We start from the raw sequence: 18,835 nt of genomic DNA, 5'->3' as shown, positions 1-18,835 counted from the left end.
TAGACATTAGTCCAAATAAAAGCAAAGACGCCCAACCACCAACCACCATGGGCCCCACTTTTTGTGGGTCGCTGTTGCGTGGCTAAAACTTGCGGGCGCTGGATTTGGACTCATTAAGCCGCTTCAGCTGCTGGTGTCAAAATTGCTTTAAACGACCGACCCACTGTGCGTACACTGAGAGAATTAGCTTAGATTCAACAACTTGAGAGTTGTTAAAATATAACAAAATATACAAGTTAAAATCTATATTTCAAATCCGTCTTATATACAAAATTATTCAAGCTGAACTTAAACTATATCCAATAAAATATTCTATAAACTTTCTTGAAGTGTGTTTATCTACTTAGATGTGTGCGTGTGTGTGTGTGTGCGTGTTTGTGCGCAAACATGACGCCTAATGAGAAAGAAACTTACTCTACTATTTGAATTTGCTTTAGAGACGGCGTCGAGTCCTTGTTTGCCAGGCAATGCGGGGCCAACAGGCTGGCAAACAGATTGAGCCGACCGGGGTAGCTTGTAATGTGGGCAACTATATGTTTACCGTTAGCTGTCAGCCATAAGGCAATCGTTGTATTCAAATGCAAACGAATTTAATATGTGTAATTTATAACCAAATATCGTATATACATGAAAAAATATTTATAATCAAAAATTAGATTTCAATTTTAATTAGTTTTGAAGTTGTTATGGGGAATTATATTCATAAAAATATGACATTTAATTAATATAGATAATTAGGAATTTAATTAAAATCCACGAGTGCGTGTTCCAAGGCAAATCGGAGAGCAGCAATAATACCGTTGTATCCTGAGCAAAGTATTGCGCATATTATGCAAGCTCTAAGATCATAGCCCCAGCCCCATCATTTGCCTGAGGCAGGCAGCGGCCGCGTAATGGCTGCGGGGAGGCGAGCTGTATAGATGCGGGTCAGAGGACGCGGCAAGCTGTTGGCAAAAGCATCGCTAATTACTTGCTCATTATGCTGGCTATTTAGCTTTAATTACGCCAAGCGCCATCCATGACAAGGGCGACAACGAGACACTCTCAGACACACACAAACACACACACACACACACACTTACATACACATACACGCACACACTCGAACCGATAGTCAACGGTAAAAACTCGCTAAAATGCTAGCTAACAAAGTAGCAACAACATTTGGAGCCTTTCACTTTTCACCTGTCTCTGCCGCTCGCCTTTGTCCCCGGCCAGCCCGCAAATGTGCAACGTTTTCTATTCAAGTGCCGCAGCGACAGCGGACAGTGGGGCAACGTGACGAGGGGCAGCGGCACGTGTAGCAATGTGATGCTGCGGCAATTTGCAGCCTTTCAAAGCGGATACACTGGGTCAGTGTCTGTGTGTGTGCGAGTGTGTGTGTCCATGTGGTTTAGAGGCAAAACTGCTGGGGGCCTGTGTATAATGGCTTCAAAAAGTATGTGTATCAAAGGCCCAAACGAAAATAAAAGCCATGTATCAATTAAAGAGCTTAAATTGAATAATTTAGAGAATGATGTATTAGCTCAGATACCAGGTTATATTAAATATTCTTGTATATACTATGCTTGAAATACGTAAAGGGATGCATTTAAAAGGGATACAGTAAGCTCTAATACCCTGCTGAGCATTGTAAGCTGTCTGCAACCACATACTTCTGGTAGCCACTGTCGTGTGTTATTTGGTCTCAAATTGAACTATTTTTAAAAGTATGCAAAGGAAATTGTGGCTACGTGTTTGAGTGTGGCATACGACTGCAGGTGTGCAGGCATATACACATGTATAGGGGTTGCACACCTGGCTAAAAAATATTAGATATGCTTCTATGCCGCTTAGCCATATCATATCATATGCTTGTTTTAAGCCGCATTTGTGTAATGAGTTGGAAGCACTTAATGCTGTCCGCCCAAACAATTACCAACCCTAACCCAGTGCTACCCCTCCCCTGGCTAAAGTTGAACATAATTGAAAAATGTATTCAATACACGCACACACATATGCACACTCCGCTTCACCTTTGCTTAAATTGTGAGCTGACAGGTACGTCAGCTTGCCTTCAATATGATGTCAGCATTATTGACTGATCCCTGATGCCTTGAATCGATTCAGCTCTCGTCTCATTTTGCTTGCCACAAGACATTTTCATAAGCAAAGCACTTGAGGTCGAACTGTGGGCCAGGCTCACCTGCACCACGTGGTTCAATCATGGGCCCTTCCTCACTGCCTCATGCCACACGCCACACGCCACTTGTCAGCATTCATCTGTACTTACAAAAGAAATGGGCAAACAGGATAGAGTTTGCCGGCAAACAGTATATGCAGCTGAGGGTAGCCATGGACACGAACTAAAGCTACCTGAATAGGCAGAGAGAGGGTCGCTTTAATCATTTACGATTATATATTGAATATTTGAACTACTAGAAATTCGAAAGAATAAAATGAAAAATGAACATTACAGGATATCTCGCATGTCTGTGCACACACTCGCATTGACTTGTGTGCGTGTGTGTGTGTATTATAATTTCATTATTCGTACCGCTCGAGCATAAAAAAAGGGATATCTTGTCGTCATGTGAACTGAGGCTGAGGCTGAGGCAGTGGCAGAGGCAGGATTGCCCTTGTCAGTAGCCGCTGTCCCTGGGTCTGTGGGTCGCTGCTTAAGCATTTATTTATGTTGGTCTGCAGCGAACAGCAGCCAGCACCACAACCAGAGGAGATGACGGACTGTCTTTTCAATCAGGCAGCCAGTCAGCGCAGGCAGTCAATCAGACAGCCAGGCACACACACGCACACACACGCACGCATCCTTTGCGCGACAGCTGTCCTTGGCACGTGGCTCAAGTAAGCGCAAATAAAAGCATGCTGAAAAAAAAAGAAGAAGAAAAACATGAGAATGAACGGAAAATAATAAAATGGCCTAGCCAATGTCTGCGAGCAGCGAGAAGCATCAGTTTTAATTGAATAATTGTTCAACCACTTGGATGCGAAATGCGTAAGAATGGCGGTCGAGGCCAGCAGCAGCATCAGCAGGAGCAGGAGCAGGAGCAGGCCAATGTGAAATGTGGTTGATGCAATTGGCTCAACAGCCAGCGGAAAATGATGAAATGCATTTTAATGGAGGCGCCACGCTTTGCTGCAGTAACGTTGAATACAGACAAGCAATACAAAGGAAATCACTCGGAAGTGAGAGGAAATTAAAGCCAAATTACAACAACTACACAGCATCGTAGATAGAACGGAGGCGTGGCTGTTTGCAATTGAATGCGGCTAATGCTGTTGCCATGGCTTTAAACTCGTTTCAGTCCGATGCAAAAATTGCTTGGAAATGCTTGGCAATGCTTGGTAAATGGCCGCTTACCAAATTCCCAGCAACTTGTTGGGCCCCTTTGTCGAAATGCAGCCGAGAGGGCAACTGAAATGAACTGCAGCAGCAGGAGCAGCAGGAGCAGGAGCAGGAGCAGGCGGTGATCAGGTTGGACGGACAGTTGAATGCATGACGGGGCAAGCTGTGTGCCTTTGCAAGGCGATTGGCAGTCAGTTGCTGACTGCCAAAGGGCAGCACAGCACAAGGATTAAAAGCCAAATGGCTCTGCGTCGAACAAATGCTCCATGCTGCCCAGCATTCAGCATTCAGCATCCAGCATCAGGCATCTGGCATCCAGCATCCAGCATTCAGCGTCCTGGGCAGTCAATGTCAATTTCGTGGCATTTTTGGCTGGCGAGCAACGCATATGCGAGTGAATTTCGCGCTATATGTAGGCAGCTGGATCATAAAGTTTTGCACATGTTCCAAATGGCTGGAGCTCCAATAAAGCAGCTTAAAGTCGAGAAAACCCCCTGACTGAAACTGCATAAGAGTGCGCGAGTCGCAAACAACAAAAAAAAACTCCATTTGAATGAGGCGGATTAACTAGTCAAACGACTAGTCGGGAGACCAGATTTCACACAGCTTTCAGCGTAACTTTTTAACAAGTTTCGCTTTAAGTTTAAGAGCGATTGTCATTGAAGATATGCCAGCTATAGTAGCTGTCCAAACTGTTTTAGCTACGGCTAGATGTCACTTGAATTATTTAATCAAGTTCCGATCATTTTTTCATCTTAGAGTTATATATCCTTAGTTCTCTTGTGTATTTTAGCTATAGATGAATTCTCGTTTCTTTTTTGCACATCAGGAATCTGTTAATTTTAGTTTCACTTAAAAAATTTATAATGAAAAATAAAAAACTATAATTAAAAAATAAAAAATAAAAAAAATACTAAAAAAATAAATTAATAAAACATAATAATTCATAATAAAAAATAAAGAATTATTCAATAACCATTATAAGAAAAAATAGTTAAATAATAAAATATAATTATTAAATAGTCAAATAATAATAGGCAAAAATTAATAAAGCAAAGTAAATGATAATCAAAAAAATAAATGATATTTAAATAACAATGAAAAAACAATAATAAATAATTTAAAATTAAATAACTATTATGAAATATAATTAAATAATAAAATATAGTTAATAAATAGTTAAATAATAATATACATCAAGTATTAAAATAAAACAAATAATAATAAAATAATTAAAAAACAAAAAATAATAATTAAAAAATATTAATAAAGAGAACATAGTTAATTTATAAAGAAAACCTAAAGTTTAGTTTAGTTAATTATGCCTTGCCCTTCCGTATGTGTATCAAATTCCATTATCAATACATACGGGTTTGCATATGTGTTACATTATCCATCATCAATACAAATTGTTATGTGCTTCTGTTTAAATTTTTCATTATCAATATATTATAGCTGCAATACATTGAGGTTGCTAGATATCACTATGTAATAGTATCACGTACACCTGCAGTGCTCTGCAACCTCACACATACACCTGTCTGTCACAGGGCATTAAGTGTGTCTGATATAATCGACTGCAGCGGCAGCAGCTAATTGTCAATGCTCAAGAGTTGAGTTCAAAGGCCGAAGGACACCAGTTGAACTGCTGTCAGCACGCATCGCACTGGCTGTCGCTGGCGCTGACCCGCAACTAACTGCAGCAGCAGCAGCAGCAGCACCGGCAACAGCAGTAGCCACGCCCACAGCCGCCTCTGTTTGCCCCAGCTGCTGACACGCTCTTAATGGGCCGCACTTGCAATTGGATTCTCTGGAGGGCCATTGCTGGGGCTTAGCCGTGCAGCGCCGAGCAGCTCCATTTGCTTTGGTTATGCTTGGCTAGCAAGTGCTTCCTCTTGTTGTTGTTGTTGTTGTTGCTGCAGCTGTTGGCCATTGAGTTGGTCAGAAGCGTTGGCCAATCGGACACGTCTAAATGCACTAATAATGGTAATGATTTCAACTCGAACACGACGCAATGGACGCAACGGTGCATGAATTCAATTTTAATACAACTAACAACAAGTGTAGACACGTACAGACAGACAGCCAGAGATACGGACAGACGAAGGGTGGGAGGGATAACCAGAAAGACAGACAGACAGGCAGATGGACGCTTAGATTGCCATGACAGCAGACGGCACAAGAGGCTTCTGTTGTTGGGTGAGCGAAATTATTTTACGTTGATTAGAATCAACATAAATAAAATTAATTGTTGCCGCTTCGTCTGTCCCGTTCGCTTTTTCAGGGGTTGCATTCAATTTGATTATTAGCATTTGCTCAACCGAAACGCACTCGACTGTGCCACAGGCCACAGTGCAACCGGCTGCTGTAGTGCCCCCAGAGGGTTGCTTGAGCTCATGCTTGAGTCACTTGTAGCTGGCTAATTTTTTAAGGCTTGTGCTGGGATGTGCTCAAGATGTGACAGTAGTGGGCCTTAGCGATGGGAAAATACTCAAGGAAATACCATCTAAATGCGTGAGAAGTGCGTGATTGCAAGAGAGGAGTATAACAGAAAGTATGGAAATCATTTTAGTAAAGGAAACTTGATAAAGAAATATTTGGCATAAATAAAGTCTGTCGAAATGAGTAAAATAAATATTTATATATTTATATTATATTATAAATACAAAATAATGATAAAATTATTTAATAAAATTTTGATGAACGTATGCTCAGATTTATTATTTTTTTATTATATTATAAATAAATAATAAATGTATAGGACTAAATTAAGAAATAAATTAATATTGAACAGCAATCGATAGAAATTTCGATTAAAAAAAAAAAAAGAAAAAACTGTTAAGTGAAAAATTGTAATTATTACAGTATTATTATATTAATCGCACGACACGCGCTCATCTCTAGGCAGGTCAGGCGGGTCGTCAGTCTCCTGGGTGCTCGCGCAGTCAGCCAAATAAGTACTCGTAATTATAATTTATTTACGCAGCTCTCGTCTGCTTGGCTGCATAATTTTGGGCTGGTTTTTTAATTGGCCAGCGGCTGGGGCGACTTTGTATCTATCGAAGTGATTGCCCATTCAATATGTCCACTGTGTACACACACACACACATTGACATTTGCAACATTTTGCACTCGCGCATAAATTGTGCGCAATTGTTTCCTGAGTCACGGCTGACATTATGCGAAGCAAGAGTTGCGAGTTGTGGTGCGAGTGATGTGGGTGGCTCGGCTTGGTGGCCAGCCTGATGCGAACCAGCAGCCGTCGCGATTTCGCATCGAAAAATGATCAGGAAATTAAACAGCCCACACTCCCTGGGTGCGAAGATGCGCCCGCCGCCTCATCAGCATGCGACTGGCATAATAAGTATGCAAAATCTTTCTCTCTGCCAGCTGCAGCGCTCCCATTCGACGACTGTGGTGCAACGTGGTGCCGAAAGCCATAAATTACACAAAAGTGACCACCAACAGCACCAACAGCAACAGGGACAGTCGCTGGCAGCAGACGCAGCATTAGCTGCCTGGAACTGCGTGCCCAATGCCTCATAGCGTGGGCTGTGGAATCGTACAGTTGGTCAGCTTATAATATGCAAAATATGCCCTTACTGCGCCAAGCAACCAACCACCACCCCTGCCCCCTTCCCCCGTGCTGTCTGCGGCACTGTTGTCGCCCAGCCCAGCTGCCAAGTAATTAAACGCGTTGCCCAGTCGCCCTCGCACGACCCACGAAAAAACAAGCAGCAATTCTGCTGCCAATTCTTATGGCCAACACAATGCACGCACACAAACACGCACTCACGCATACATGCATGCACACACAGAGCAGCTCCATGCGTATTGTTATGTTTATGAAATACCATCGGAACACTCCCTGCCAAACAGATTTGCCGAGTGGCGAATGCATGTAAATCAGATATTGCGAATTCTATAGCATACTTTTCAGCGCCCAACAAATTTTCGAGAATTTTTAACTAGTTAGTGAGTGGGTCTCAGCGCCTGCATAATTATCTAATATTTACTTGTGTTTATTCTCTGTTTTTTATATTTTAAGACCATTTGCTGGTATTGATTGCAATTGCTGGCTAGATCAGATGAAAATTCATACCATATTACTTTGGGTTTGCTTTGAGCTCCTTAATGATATTCCATGTGGGATGGAACTATGTTAATGTGTGTCGTCCGATGACGTAACTATTGGTTACACTTAACCTAGCTGCTCCCATTTGATCAATTTGGAGCGACTCACTCCAACACCCAAATCACAGCCATTGCCATAGAAATGAAATTCGAATGAAATTTTAAACGAGTCGCGCGCGAAGCCTATGGGTGGTCTGGAGTGCCTTTGTAGCCGTGCAACGATACTTTTGGCCATAATGTCATCTGTTCTGGCTGCATGCGGCTGTACGACAACAGTTGCTGTAACGCAACCACTAAGCCACTGCTGCCACGAAAATCGAGCGGCTGTCATAGACGCGCTATAGAAATGTTCATCGCAAATTGCGTGGAAGTTGATTGTGGAAGAGCTGCTGCTGCTGCTGCTGCTGCAGCTGCCACTACTGCTGCAACTAGTTGCATTGCTGTTGGCAATTGTTTTTCTGCATGATTTTTCGATTCATCGGCATTGGCCCGAATATTCTCGTCGTGTAAGTGCTTGGCCATTGCACGAGCCGGACATTTGCATCAGCCTAATGCTTATTAGGCACACTCGAACGCTTACGAGTGTGTGTGTGGGCTCTGCAGCGGGAGCCTCTCTCAACCGTAATCGATTTGTTGTTTTTATAATTTTAATTGAAGCTCGGCTTTGCTCAGCAAATCCAACCAAAGCTGCCAGACTGCATTGCATTTTGGCAATTTCCTAAACAAATATTGCACAAAGGATCAAATCGTAAGCATGTACACATACACACACACAGACGCATGCACCTGTGCATCGGAATGTGCAGCATGGAGTCGAGTCGCTTTGAGGTCGAGTCTCGTCCATGATTTGTAATTAAAATGCCTGCAAGACATTTTAACAACATTTTCGGCAATTTGAGCTTAGACCACACTTTTCCTTTTGACCCACTCTCTTAATGCTTTTCACTCTCTACTCCTCACTCATTTCTCATCGCTCGTTTCGTTGCTTTCCTTGCAGACGTCACGAATCTGGACTACGTCAAGGTAACGGCCGAGGCTGGCAAGAACGTGACCATACCGTGTCCGGGCGTCACAGAGCACTCGCTGGTGGACACTTTGGTCTGGAAGACAGCGTCGACGACAATCGCTCAGTTCGCCAACCGCATTCCGTTGCTCCACAGCCCCAGGGTAAGTAGAGGCCATCAAACAAACTGCGATAAGCCGGAAGGTGAAGCAGGTCCTATGATTGATCCAATTTACTACTTTGGACTGGTTAGATTTATTATTAAAACGAATTTATTTCCCAGCCCGCTTGCTAATGAAAAGCAATTGTTGTTGTGAATTCCATTAATCTTGTATCAACCGGGCAACGGCAGTGGCAAATCTCTGGAGTGCAGTTATAACTCAAATTGCAATCCGACTTGGCTTCATATTAGAATTCATTACCCACTTGCCATATTTCGGCACTTGACGGCCCGAGTTGGGGCCACTTGAGTTTGGCCATTAAATATTTTTGCTTGGCAGACAAAAGGAAGCACAAAAAACAGAAGCAGAAGCCGAAGCAGAAGCAGGAGAAGAAGAAGGAGCAGAAGCAGTAGAAGAAGGTGGCTGTTAAAATAATTGATAGCCAGTTAGTTGCAAGGCGGCTGTTTGAACTTTGCCAGCGACTGCGACGACGACGACGACGACGACGCCGACTGCGACGGCGACAGCGACACAGGCGAACAAAAAGAAAGTGCAGCAAAAGTCAGGAGAACTAAGTGGCCATCAGTGGGCGTTCGAGTTGGCTGCAGACAGTGGGGCCAATATATTTTTAATGTTTGATAGTTGTAGTAAAATAAAAACGACAAGGCGCAAAAATGGTTTAAGTGGCTGCCAAGCAGCAACGCCAACTCCAACAGCTGCTGCTGCTGCTCCTGCTGCTCCTGCTGCTGCTGCTGCTGCTGCTGCCTTAAACGCACTCCGGGGGCCCCATCGAGGCGGGGCAAACAAAATGAAGAATGAACAAGTTTCAGCTGCAGCCCGAACAAGGCCTGGGACTAGGCAGCAGCAGCCACCCCCTGCGTGCCCTGCCCCTCAGCTATCGTGTTAAATGGCAAACTGGGACACTTGAGCTGCAGCCAAGCCAAAGTTGGCGTCGAGCTAAGCAGAGAGTTTACCTGGCTTGCAGCCGCGACGCTCTCGCTCATATTTCTTAGCCAATTTGGCCTTTGCCATTGCTCAATGTGCGACGGCTGTGCGCCTGCACAGTGGCTCAAAAGATTTTAGATATATGAAAAAAATGTCCAAGTCGAAAATTAAATTGAAATATTTTAGTCAAATTTTCATTTTAACAAATTATGAATTTAATCACACAATTATTATAATTTTAATAAAATTATATTTTGTTATTTTTGTGAATTTTTTTTTTTTTTATAAATAAAATATTTTATATATTAAAAATATCTAAAACCTTGTGCCACTTTTAAAATATAATATAATATAATATAATATTTTAAAATATTCGAATTTTTTCTCCACTGTACTTTCGCAATCTTTTAGCACTTGCGCCACTGTGCAGTGTGTACTTTATGCTTGGCTATTATGTGTATTAAAAGTTTTTCAGTCCGTCGTAGTAGCTGCTTCATTTTATTACAACTGACACACACTCCACACACACACACTCTCCCTCTCCCTCTCTCGCCCTCTCCCTTTCCCTCTCCCCGTTAAGCAGCTATTAACTTTTGTTTTATGGTTGTGGCTAAAAAGGGAAATAAGAATGGGAATGATTCATGTTACTGTCGCCGACTGGTCTTTGCCAGTTCTTAGCTGCAGCTCAACTTTGTAAGATGCTCGACTGTCAGATTTTGGACTCTGACTGATGCTATCTGGACGCATCGTGGAGGCTGTCAGGCGCACACAGCTTAAGTGCAAATTTGTTGCATGTAATTAAAATTTTGTTGCAATTTCCTGCTCGGCTGCAGATTGAACTGTAAATTGAAATTCCATTGTGGAAAAATGTTTAGGGTGAAATTGTTTTTGCGGCCAGCAGCACATAGTTTATTGCTTAATAATCAAATCCGATCGATCAACAATTTCATGCCACAAGACTGTAGTCAAGACCCAGACGAATGTGCTGGCAATTTTGTGGCCACACACACACACACCAACACAGACAGACACTTGCACAGAGACACACACTCATGTCGCCTGGCCAGCCCACAGAGAGTTCAACAGGGCAGGTGCACAAAGCGCTTTAGTAAAAACCTGAAATTTTCGTTTTAAACAAAAAACAATTCCTCCAAAGAAGAGCCTAGGCCCCGAACAATGAAATGCCAGAGATTTCAAACAGTTTTTAGCACAAAATCCTTAATAGGTTTTCAAGAAATAATACCATTCACACACACACATGCATATGTATGGGCAAAGGGCTGTCGCTCTGCCCAGGCTCGGCTCGTTCATCAGGCTGCAAGCGTATTAAATGTTTTGCATTTATAAATGCTTTTCCACATGCAGTGGAGCTCAAATGAGACTTTAAAGTAATTTGCGTGCATTGCCCCCCAAAACTCAATTTGCCAGGGCTCAATTATGGACACAACAACAGCAACAACAACAACAACAAGCACATGTGCATTGAAAAGTTATCGTCTACGACTACAAATTGTCGCCAGAGTCAAATGTTGTCCCAATGTTTGGGGCTATTTTAAGTGCTGTCCACTCGATAGCTGCACTACAACTACCAGACTAGAGTGTGTGTGTGTGTGTGTGCGTGTGTGTGTGGTAGAGGGGCGGACCTGTTTGGAGGTGTGGTCATGCTGCAAACTTGCTTTGCTAACTTATTTGTCTTTTGTATTAAAAAGTTTCTGTGGAGCCTAAAGTAGAAACTCGTGTTGTCCACATTGTTGCCGGCCACTGTCAACGTCCCCATGTCCATGTCCGTTTGCACTGCTGTTTTCATTTCGGCCTGCCGCCTCCCTCCCCGCCACTCAGCCCTGACTCTCTTGCTCCACTTTAACTGCAGTTGTTTTGCACACGTTCCTGACAAATTTGTTTGTTATGCCAACTGATGGCAGATCCAACACAATTCAGGTGTCCCGTTAGCCTTCGCATGCTCGCATTCTCGATTTCGAATGAAATAATTAACCCCAATCATTAATCCTATTCCTTTTCTCATTCTCGTTCTCATTTTGTTCATTTGCAGATTCAACTTTTATCGGACAATTTCGGCCTGCAGTTCGCCCCGGCCCTGGCCAGCGACACATCGGAGTACATTTGCCTAGTCAACGATCGGCACATACCAGAGGCCATTGTTGATCTGCTGGTGCAGGGTAAGCAAGAGAGTGCCCAGAAGAGCTTATTTATATAAAAGTTAATGCTGCTCAGTTGGAATTTCAGTTAAATATTTAGCTGAAATTTTAAATGCATTTGCATTTTTAATTTTCTCTTATTTTATTACTTCAATTTAATTTTGATTCTCTTGAACTGTGAACTTACCTTTAGTTTACTTTCACTCGTTCGCATGCTCATGCATTAAATACTCTTGCCCTGCTTTCATCTCCATTCAGCTGGCTTAGCAACTAGAGCAGCTTTCGTTTGGGTATGGGACAGACAGCGGCTTCCTCATATTACATTTCATACATATATTTTTGTTCCGCTTCTGGCTTTCATGATTTTCTTCTTCATTTTTTCGTTTGGTTTGCCATTCGCCATTTAATGAAAGCCTTAACAACATTAATGATTTATCCGTTTTCCTTCCATTTTGGTGATTTCATTTGCAGTTATGTGTTCGTGTCCGTGTGTGTGTGTGTGTGTGCGTACGCGTGCGTGTGCGTGTGTATACAATTTCGATTTTCTCACCACACACACATACACACACGTTCGTTTTCTTGTCATGATTTCCATTTGCATTTCACTGATAGCTGTCAATTTTTTTGCTCGCTCTTCTCATGTGTTTTTCTTTCTCTCTCTCTCTCTCTCACTCTATCTCTTTCTCTCTTGTCACACAGATGTGCCCGATCCACCGGAGCGTCCTTTGTTAATAAGTTTCACATCACGCTCCGTGAACTTATCCTGGGCGCACTCCCAGCATCCACGGAATGCGCCAGTGACGCATTTCATTATTGAAACTCGGTAAGTACAGCAAACGTAGCTAGAGTACATTAAATCCAGGCAGTTGCCTATCTATCTGTATCCCCTTCCCCTTTCCTTGTTACTCTCTCTATTTATTGGAACATTTCAATGCCAAAGATTGTTTTATCTAGCCATATATAATCTATGCTATATGCCATAATTATCTCTACCATCCACATTCTTGCCTTATAAATCGCATTCGCCACGCCCCCGGAAACATGTTCAGCGGCCAGGCAATGTCGGGCTGCGCCTCCTTTGTCCTCCAGTCTGTGTCGCGCGTACGCATGCAATCAATTAAAATCATGCGTTTATTGCTTTCCGCTCGCCGCTCTTTGATAAATTCCCATTGCGTATATTGCAGCTGCCACGCCTCCTGCAACTCGGCCCACTTACCGTTAGGAGTCCTATAATTAATATGTAAAGCATTGGCCGTGATATGCGCGCATATCCACAGCGATACGCACTTCACTTGTGCTCCATTTAAATAGAAAAGAAAACACACGCACAGCCACACACACGCGTACAGGCACACAGTCACACACACACAGACTCACGCTTGAGAAGACGTTCTTGCAGCGGCTATTTTCCGAATAACTTGAACTCAATGCGCGGCATGAACATAAAAAGAGAAGAAGAAGAAGGCGAAACGATTGCCGCGAGTGCAATACAAAGGCCAGCAAAACGAGTATGCGGAAAAACTACTGAAAAGCGAAACTTTTTCAATAAATTCCCATCATCAACAGCAGCAGCAATGGCAGCACTACCAGTGGGTGGGCGTGGCCCTGGCTGGGGTACAAGACACTGCACTGGGGCCGGCAATCGATGACAGGCAGCTGAAAAGCAAGCAGAGCCTGTGGTGCATTTATGCAAAATAAGAAATAACCACACACCCACCCACCCACACACACAGCCATACACTAGAGCTCGCGCGAGTGAGTATACATATATGTAGCATACTTTTTTGGGCATGCACAAAATGAAGCTGACGCCGACTGCGACTGCGACGTTGACTGCATTTTATGTAAATTCTCCCATCGATGTGAAGTGATGTGAAGTGTAGGTTGAGCTGCTGCTGTTGTTGTTGTTGTTGTTGTTGTCATAGTTGTTGTTGTTGCTGCTGTTGCCGTTGTTCGTGTTGTACGCGCTGCTGTTGCTGCCACACAGTACGCCTGTTATTTACATTTTCGGTTGATTCGGTTTATATGCGCATATGCATACATACGTACGGCAAAGCGTGTGTGAATGCGCGGCTGTGTGCGTATGTGTGTGTGTAGGTGTGAGGCGTGGCGCGTGCGGAGGCCTTTAAGGGGCTTGTGTATTATGGGGAATATATCTTTTGAGTGCCGGCCCTGCAAATTGAAAGACGATGACAACGAAATGCTTCAAGCTGGAAATCTCGTCTCGCAAATCCACACAGCGAATGCCAATGCAATTGAAAATAAGTTCAGCTGCGTTAAAAGCGAACTGAGAATCGGAGGTGTGAAGTGTCTGTGTTGGCAGCGGGTGTGAGTGAGTGTGTGTGTGTGCTACAAAACAAGTGGCTGTACATTAATACAGGCCATAAATTGTATGGCACACACACATACACCCCTATATATGTATGTGTATATTTATTTATAAGTGTATTTGAGGCCAAACTTTTATACATTTATATATCGAATTGATGATTGTACTCGCTGCTGTTTGAGTGCTGTTTACAGTTGTGTGTGAAAGGTGTTTATCAATTCGAGTTGATTTTCATATCCAGCAAACGTGATCGAAAACACTTCAAGAGTGGATTGTCTGACAGACAGCATAAAGGAGCAGATAAACAAAAGAGGAAATCAATCAGCAGTCTAGGTAACCTCTGAAGGAGCTACTAGCATTTGAGCTAGAAACATTAATATAGTAAATTACATAGGACATAATTAATATATATAAATTACATAATATATATAATTATATATTTAACATTAAAATAAATTAAGGAAACCCCAAGTTAACATAAAAGAAACATACAAATATTCAATAATATTCACAAATAAATAGTAACTATAATATAAGCAGCATTCCAGATACTGTAAACAGTCTAAAACTTTCCAAGTCCAGCTTACGGGGTATCTCTTAAGTGCAGCAACTATTCAGCTCGCTTGTTGATTTTGATGCTGTTTGTGTTTAAGTACCCACACAATCTCCCTCTCTCTCTCTCACACACATGCACACACATGCACACACTACTCTGCATATTTGCAAAATGTCATCAAATAAGAAGCAGAAAAATCATATTTAATCATAAACAATAATATTCTTCGCTGAGATTTAATCAGCAGCAGCAGCGAAAGTTGATGTTGTTTTTGGCAAATTGATTTCGCGTTTTTCATTAATTGAACAGCATAGCAAACTAATTTGCCTCTCTTTTTTTAATGTCAGCACATTGTAATCGAATAAAGAATAATTGAACACAAATTTGTTGATATCAGCGAACTTAATGCAAGCAAACTGGATAGAAATTTCCATTGAATGTTTGCCAGAGACTCGACGATTTGCAATGCAAATAATATGCGATATTTGTAAGCTCATTAGAAGTGAAATAAAATGTATGTTTATCAATAAATACTCACCTCTCTTCCCCTCTCTATCTCTCTCTCTCTCACTCTTTTTGTTTGTATCTCTGTCTCATTATCTACACAGTTCATTGTGCATATTTCATGTAGTTGCTCAGCCACAAAATACAACATTTTTGACTGTTTAAACAAGTCGTGCATGAACTTTGGCCCTGGCCCTTACAAATCACACACACACACACACACACACACACACACACACACCCAGCACATACATAAGCCATATGCTAAAAGCAGCAAAAGAACGAATGTTTAAGCGGCTTACAAAAAAAAAATGTGTGTATTTTATGCCAATTCAAACCCACACACACACACACCTACACACACACACACACATATATATATATTTACATACACTCTGTGTGGAAGCAGCCGCAAATTTATTTGCCATTGCGGTTATTTCGCTTATTCTTGTTGTTGTTGTTGTTATTGCTGAGCTGTTTTTTAGGCACAGCCCATTTTTCACAAGTTCTTTTTTTTCAGCTTGTGCCGCCTCTGAGTAGCAGCAGCAGCAGCAGCAGCTTGTATTCATTTTTGCAGCAATATCCATTGACAACACACACACACACACACACATGCACACACATGTGTATGTGGCTGCCCACACGCATTTATTAATTTTAATGCTTTTTGGAGCAACTTAAAAAATATGTTTTTCCTCCCCACAGATTTTTGCTTTTCTTCTTTTTTTTTTTTTTTTTGCTGGTAGTAAATATATTTATTTTATATTATATTTTCTTCATTTTGCCATTGTTGTTGTTGCTGCTGTTGTTGTGTTGTTTCACTCCACTTTCAGTCGCATCTCATATTTAATGCATTTTTAATCACACAAAAAAGCTGCACATCGCTTTCAGCTCGTGTAGCTCGCGTAGCCGTGCATAAGCCCTAATAACATAATGTGTGCATACACCAACACACACTCACACTCACACACACACACACACACACACACACACGTCTGCATGGCATGCGTGAAATTTATGCAGCCAGGAACAAAAAAACAACAGCGAAAAAAATGCGAATTTTTTGGCAACTTTAAACAAAATTTACTGCACTTTGATATTGGTCATGAAAAATGTTTATTGTGCGGCGCCCGCTGAAAATTTATGCGTCACAAAAGATCCAAAGCCAACGAAAATGGGGAAATGAGCTTAAAGCGCATGTTATCTAAGGCTTGTCACATGCCCCACTTAATACCCTGCATGACTTTTACCTCGCATTCAATATGTAAATCTGAGCTTAGCAGATCCTGAAAGCTACAAAAAACAAAATTTACAAATTGTTTTTAAATTTACTTGATGAAAAGAGAAATAAACATTTTTGTATATTTTGTATATTTAGCCGAGTTTATTTAGAGTATAGTGACACATTCTCTGTGACTTGCAAGAACTGGGGTAAAATATGTGATAGATTTTGGGATAGATTAGAAACAGGTAGCAGAGAGATGGATCACGTATCTTAAGATCCGATCCAGCATATTTTGAGAGTGTTGACATCTCTATCTTCTCCTATTAGCAATTCATTGCCCTACCTGGGTAGCTTACTATGTTTGAGAATCTAGGCTTGCAAGATATTTATTGACCTACTCTTGTGTGAAGCACCTTGAGGTCTTGCTCTATGCGCCTGGATCTCAAGTATCAAAGGCCAGCAGTGATCATCGACTGACAGTCCTATAAATAGACAGGCCAATAAACCAAGAGATGAGCTTTTGAGCTGGAAAATGAGTATCTAAAAGCAAAATTTTTGTACAATTTCCTATGGAAAGCAGTTTTACAATATATACAATATATATGTACTTGTATATACCTAAAGCCAAACTTATTTGAACAGCGTCAGAAAACTTTTTTATATAAAAATGTGATCTTAAATATATATATATATATATATATTTCATTCCGTTATATAGTCAGCACTACGTATGTACTACAAAACGTTAATACCCAATGCAGGAACATAAAAACAGAAAACCTCGTAACATTTTTTGATATATATTTTTTGCATGTGTGTGTGCGTGTATTAATGTGTGTGGGTGTGTGTATGTGTGTGCGGTAAAGCGAGCATAAATATTTTAGTACCTATGGCAAACACTGGTATTTTTTATGTGGAGAAAATCTCATTCCCGTCGCCGGGGCATAATGCATTTGTTGCCAATATTTTATGTTAATCTCGCTCTTTGAAATGTATTCGAAATAAATGTTTATAGAAAAAAAAAGAGAGAACAATATATATGTGTATGTATATATGGCTATTTGCAGGTGTCAATTGAGGCAAGTGCAATAAAGATTAATACAGTTTTGGCATATGAATAATTCGAATAAATAGAATTGTAATAAAATGGAATAATTGATATATTATATTGAGTTTGGTTTTCTCATTTTGATCCGCAGCGAGGGCGAGGATGGCATCTGGGATCAAGTGTCGCGCATCTATACCAGAACCAATGCGACTTCATATCAGGTGACGGGCCTCACGCCGTTCACCGTTTACAGCTTCCGTCTGCTGGCCGTCAACAAGCTGGGCGTCAGTCCGCCCTCCAAGGAGTCCTACTACATTGTGACGCTGCGCGAAGGTGAGCCAAATGAGATATACGCGTATATAGATATATGTGCATTGCTCGGTTTATGATAGGCCCATACAGATACATTAACAGTGAGTCACATAAATTACCAGACACTGCTGACATGACACTTTTCTTTTTTACAATCGCATTAATTTTTCATTTGCATTTTATGGCATGGCGGGGCGTGGCGCAGGACTCGCACCTGCTTTAAGTGCCGGACCATGAAAAGTTGTGACGTCATAAAAGTGCGCGCCTTTAAGTCTGATGTGCATTTAATTATTTTAATGCCATGCTGCGTGACTACGTGGCTGTGTGGCCGTATGGGTGTATGGGCGTGGCCGTTGCTGTTAAAGTAACAAACCGAACGGACAAAGCCGCAAATTGACAAATTCGACAGCCTTGACAGCTAAACAATGGGCGAACAGTGTTGCAGCTGCGTTGTTGCAGCTGCGGATTTGTTGCATGCGGCACCTGCTGCTGCTGCTGCTGCTGCTGCTGCTGCTTGCCCCATGATTAATTATTGCCTGCTTTTAGGCTGAGCTGAAAGCCAACTTTTTCGCAGGCCATTGCCATTAATCACAGCAGAAGCAGCCACGCCCCGCCGCCTAGACCGCCTCGGCCGCCCTCATTTTGGGGGCACATATATCTAAATGGCGACAGCGACAAGCTATTAGCAACACATTTGTCTTCAAGGCCCAGTTTGAGGGCGTGAAATGGCATTTATGCCACAGCCTATTGGAATGTGTGGCAAGCAGCAGCAGCAGCAGCAGCAGCAGCTGCTGTTGCAACACATACTCGTGGCTGTAAATTAGTCAATAGTCTGCGGCTTGTAGCTCATTAAAAACCGCAAGGCTTAGGCCAGTCGCCTCTCTCTCCCCTTCCCCCGCCACCTCTTTGGCTCTTGTGTGCTGGCCAATTTGTATAAATTAGGCGCGTGGCATGCAACATGCTCGAGTCAAATGAAAATGTTGGCGTAATTTATTTATATGCTGCTGCAGCTTGTTGCCAACTTGCCAAGTGACAAACTGCCAGAGCAACTTGTCCAACTGCCACAGCTAGCGCCTCAGATTCCAGCGCCAGCTTTAACTCCGACTTCAGATGCCGCTG

General features: G+C 42.1%; 1 protein-coding gene across 6 annotated transcripts in view; it reads left to right on the top strand.

Annotated features, from left to right (window-relative positions):
* Ptp99A (Protein tyrosine phosphatase 99A) overlaps positions 1-18,835 on the top strand; it is a 138,180-nt gene that overhangs the window by 38,126 nt on the left and 81,219 nt on the right. For all 6 annotated transcript variants that reach the window (XM_089257507.1, XM_089257510.1, XM_089257505.1 and 3 more), the window contains 4 exons: positions 8,475-8,644; positions 11,637-11,763; positions 12,442-12,565; positions 17,556-17,737. In XM_089257507.1, coding sequence (XP_089113633.1) covers positions 8,475-8,644; positions 11,637-11,763; positions 12,442-12,565; positions 17,556-17,737 — 603 coding nt within the window. The remainder of the gene's footprint in view (positions 1-8,474; positions 8,645-11,636; positions 11,764-12,441; positions 12,566-17,555; positions 17,738-18,835) is intronic.

This window comes from Drosophila navojoa, chromosome 2 (assembly GCF_054131105.1).
Source record: "Drosophila navojoa isolate 15081-1374.11 chromosome 2, UAZ_NAV_1.0, whole genome shotgun sequence".
Taxonomy (NCBI): Eukaryota; Metazoa; Arthropoda; class Insecta; order Diptera; family Drosophilidae; genus Drosophila; species Drosophila navojoa.
This window is presented reverse-complemented; position numbering and strand designations above follow the sequence as displayed.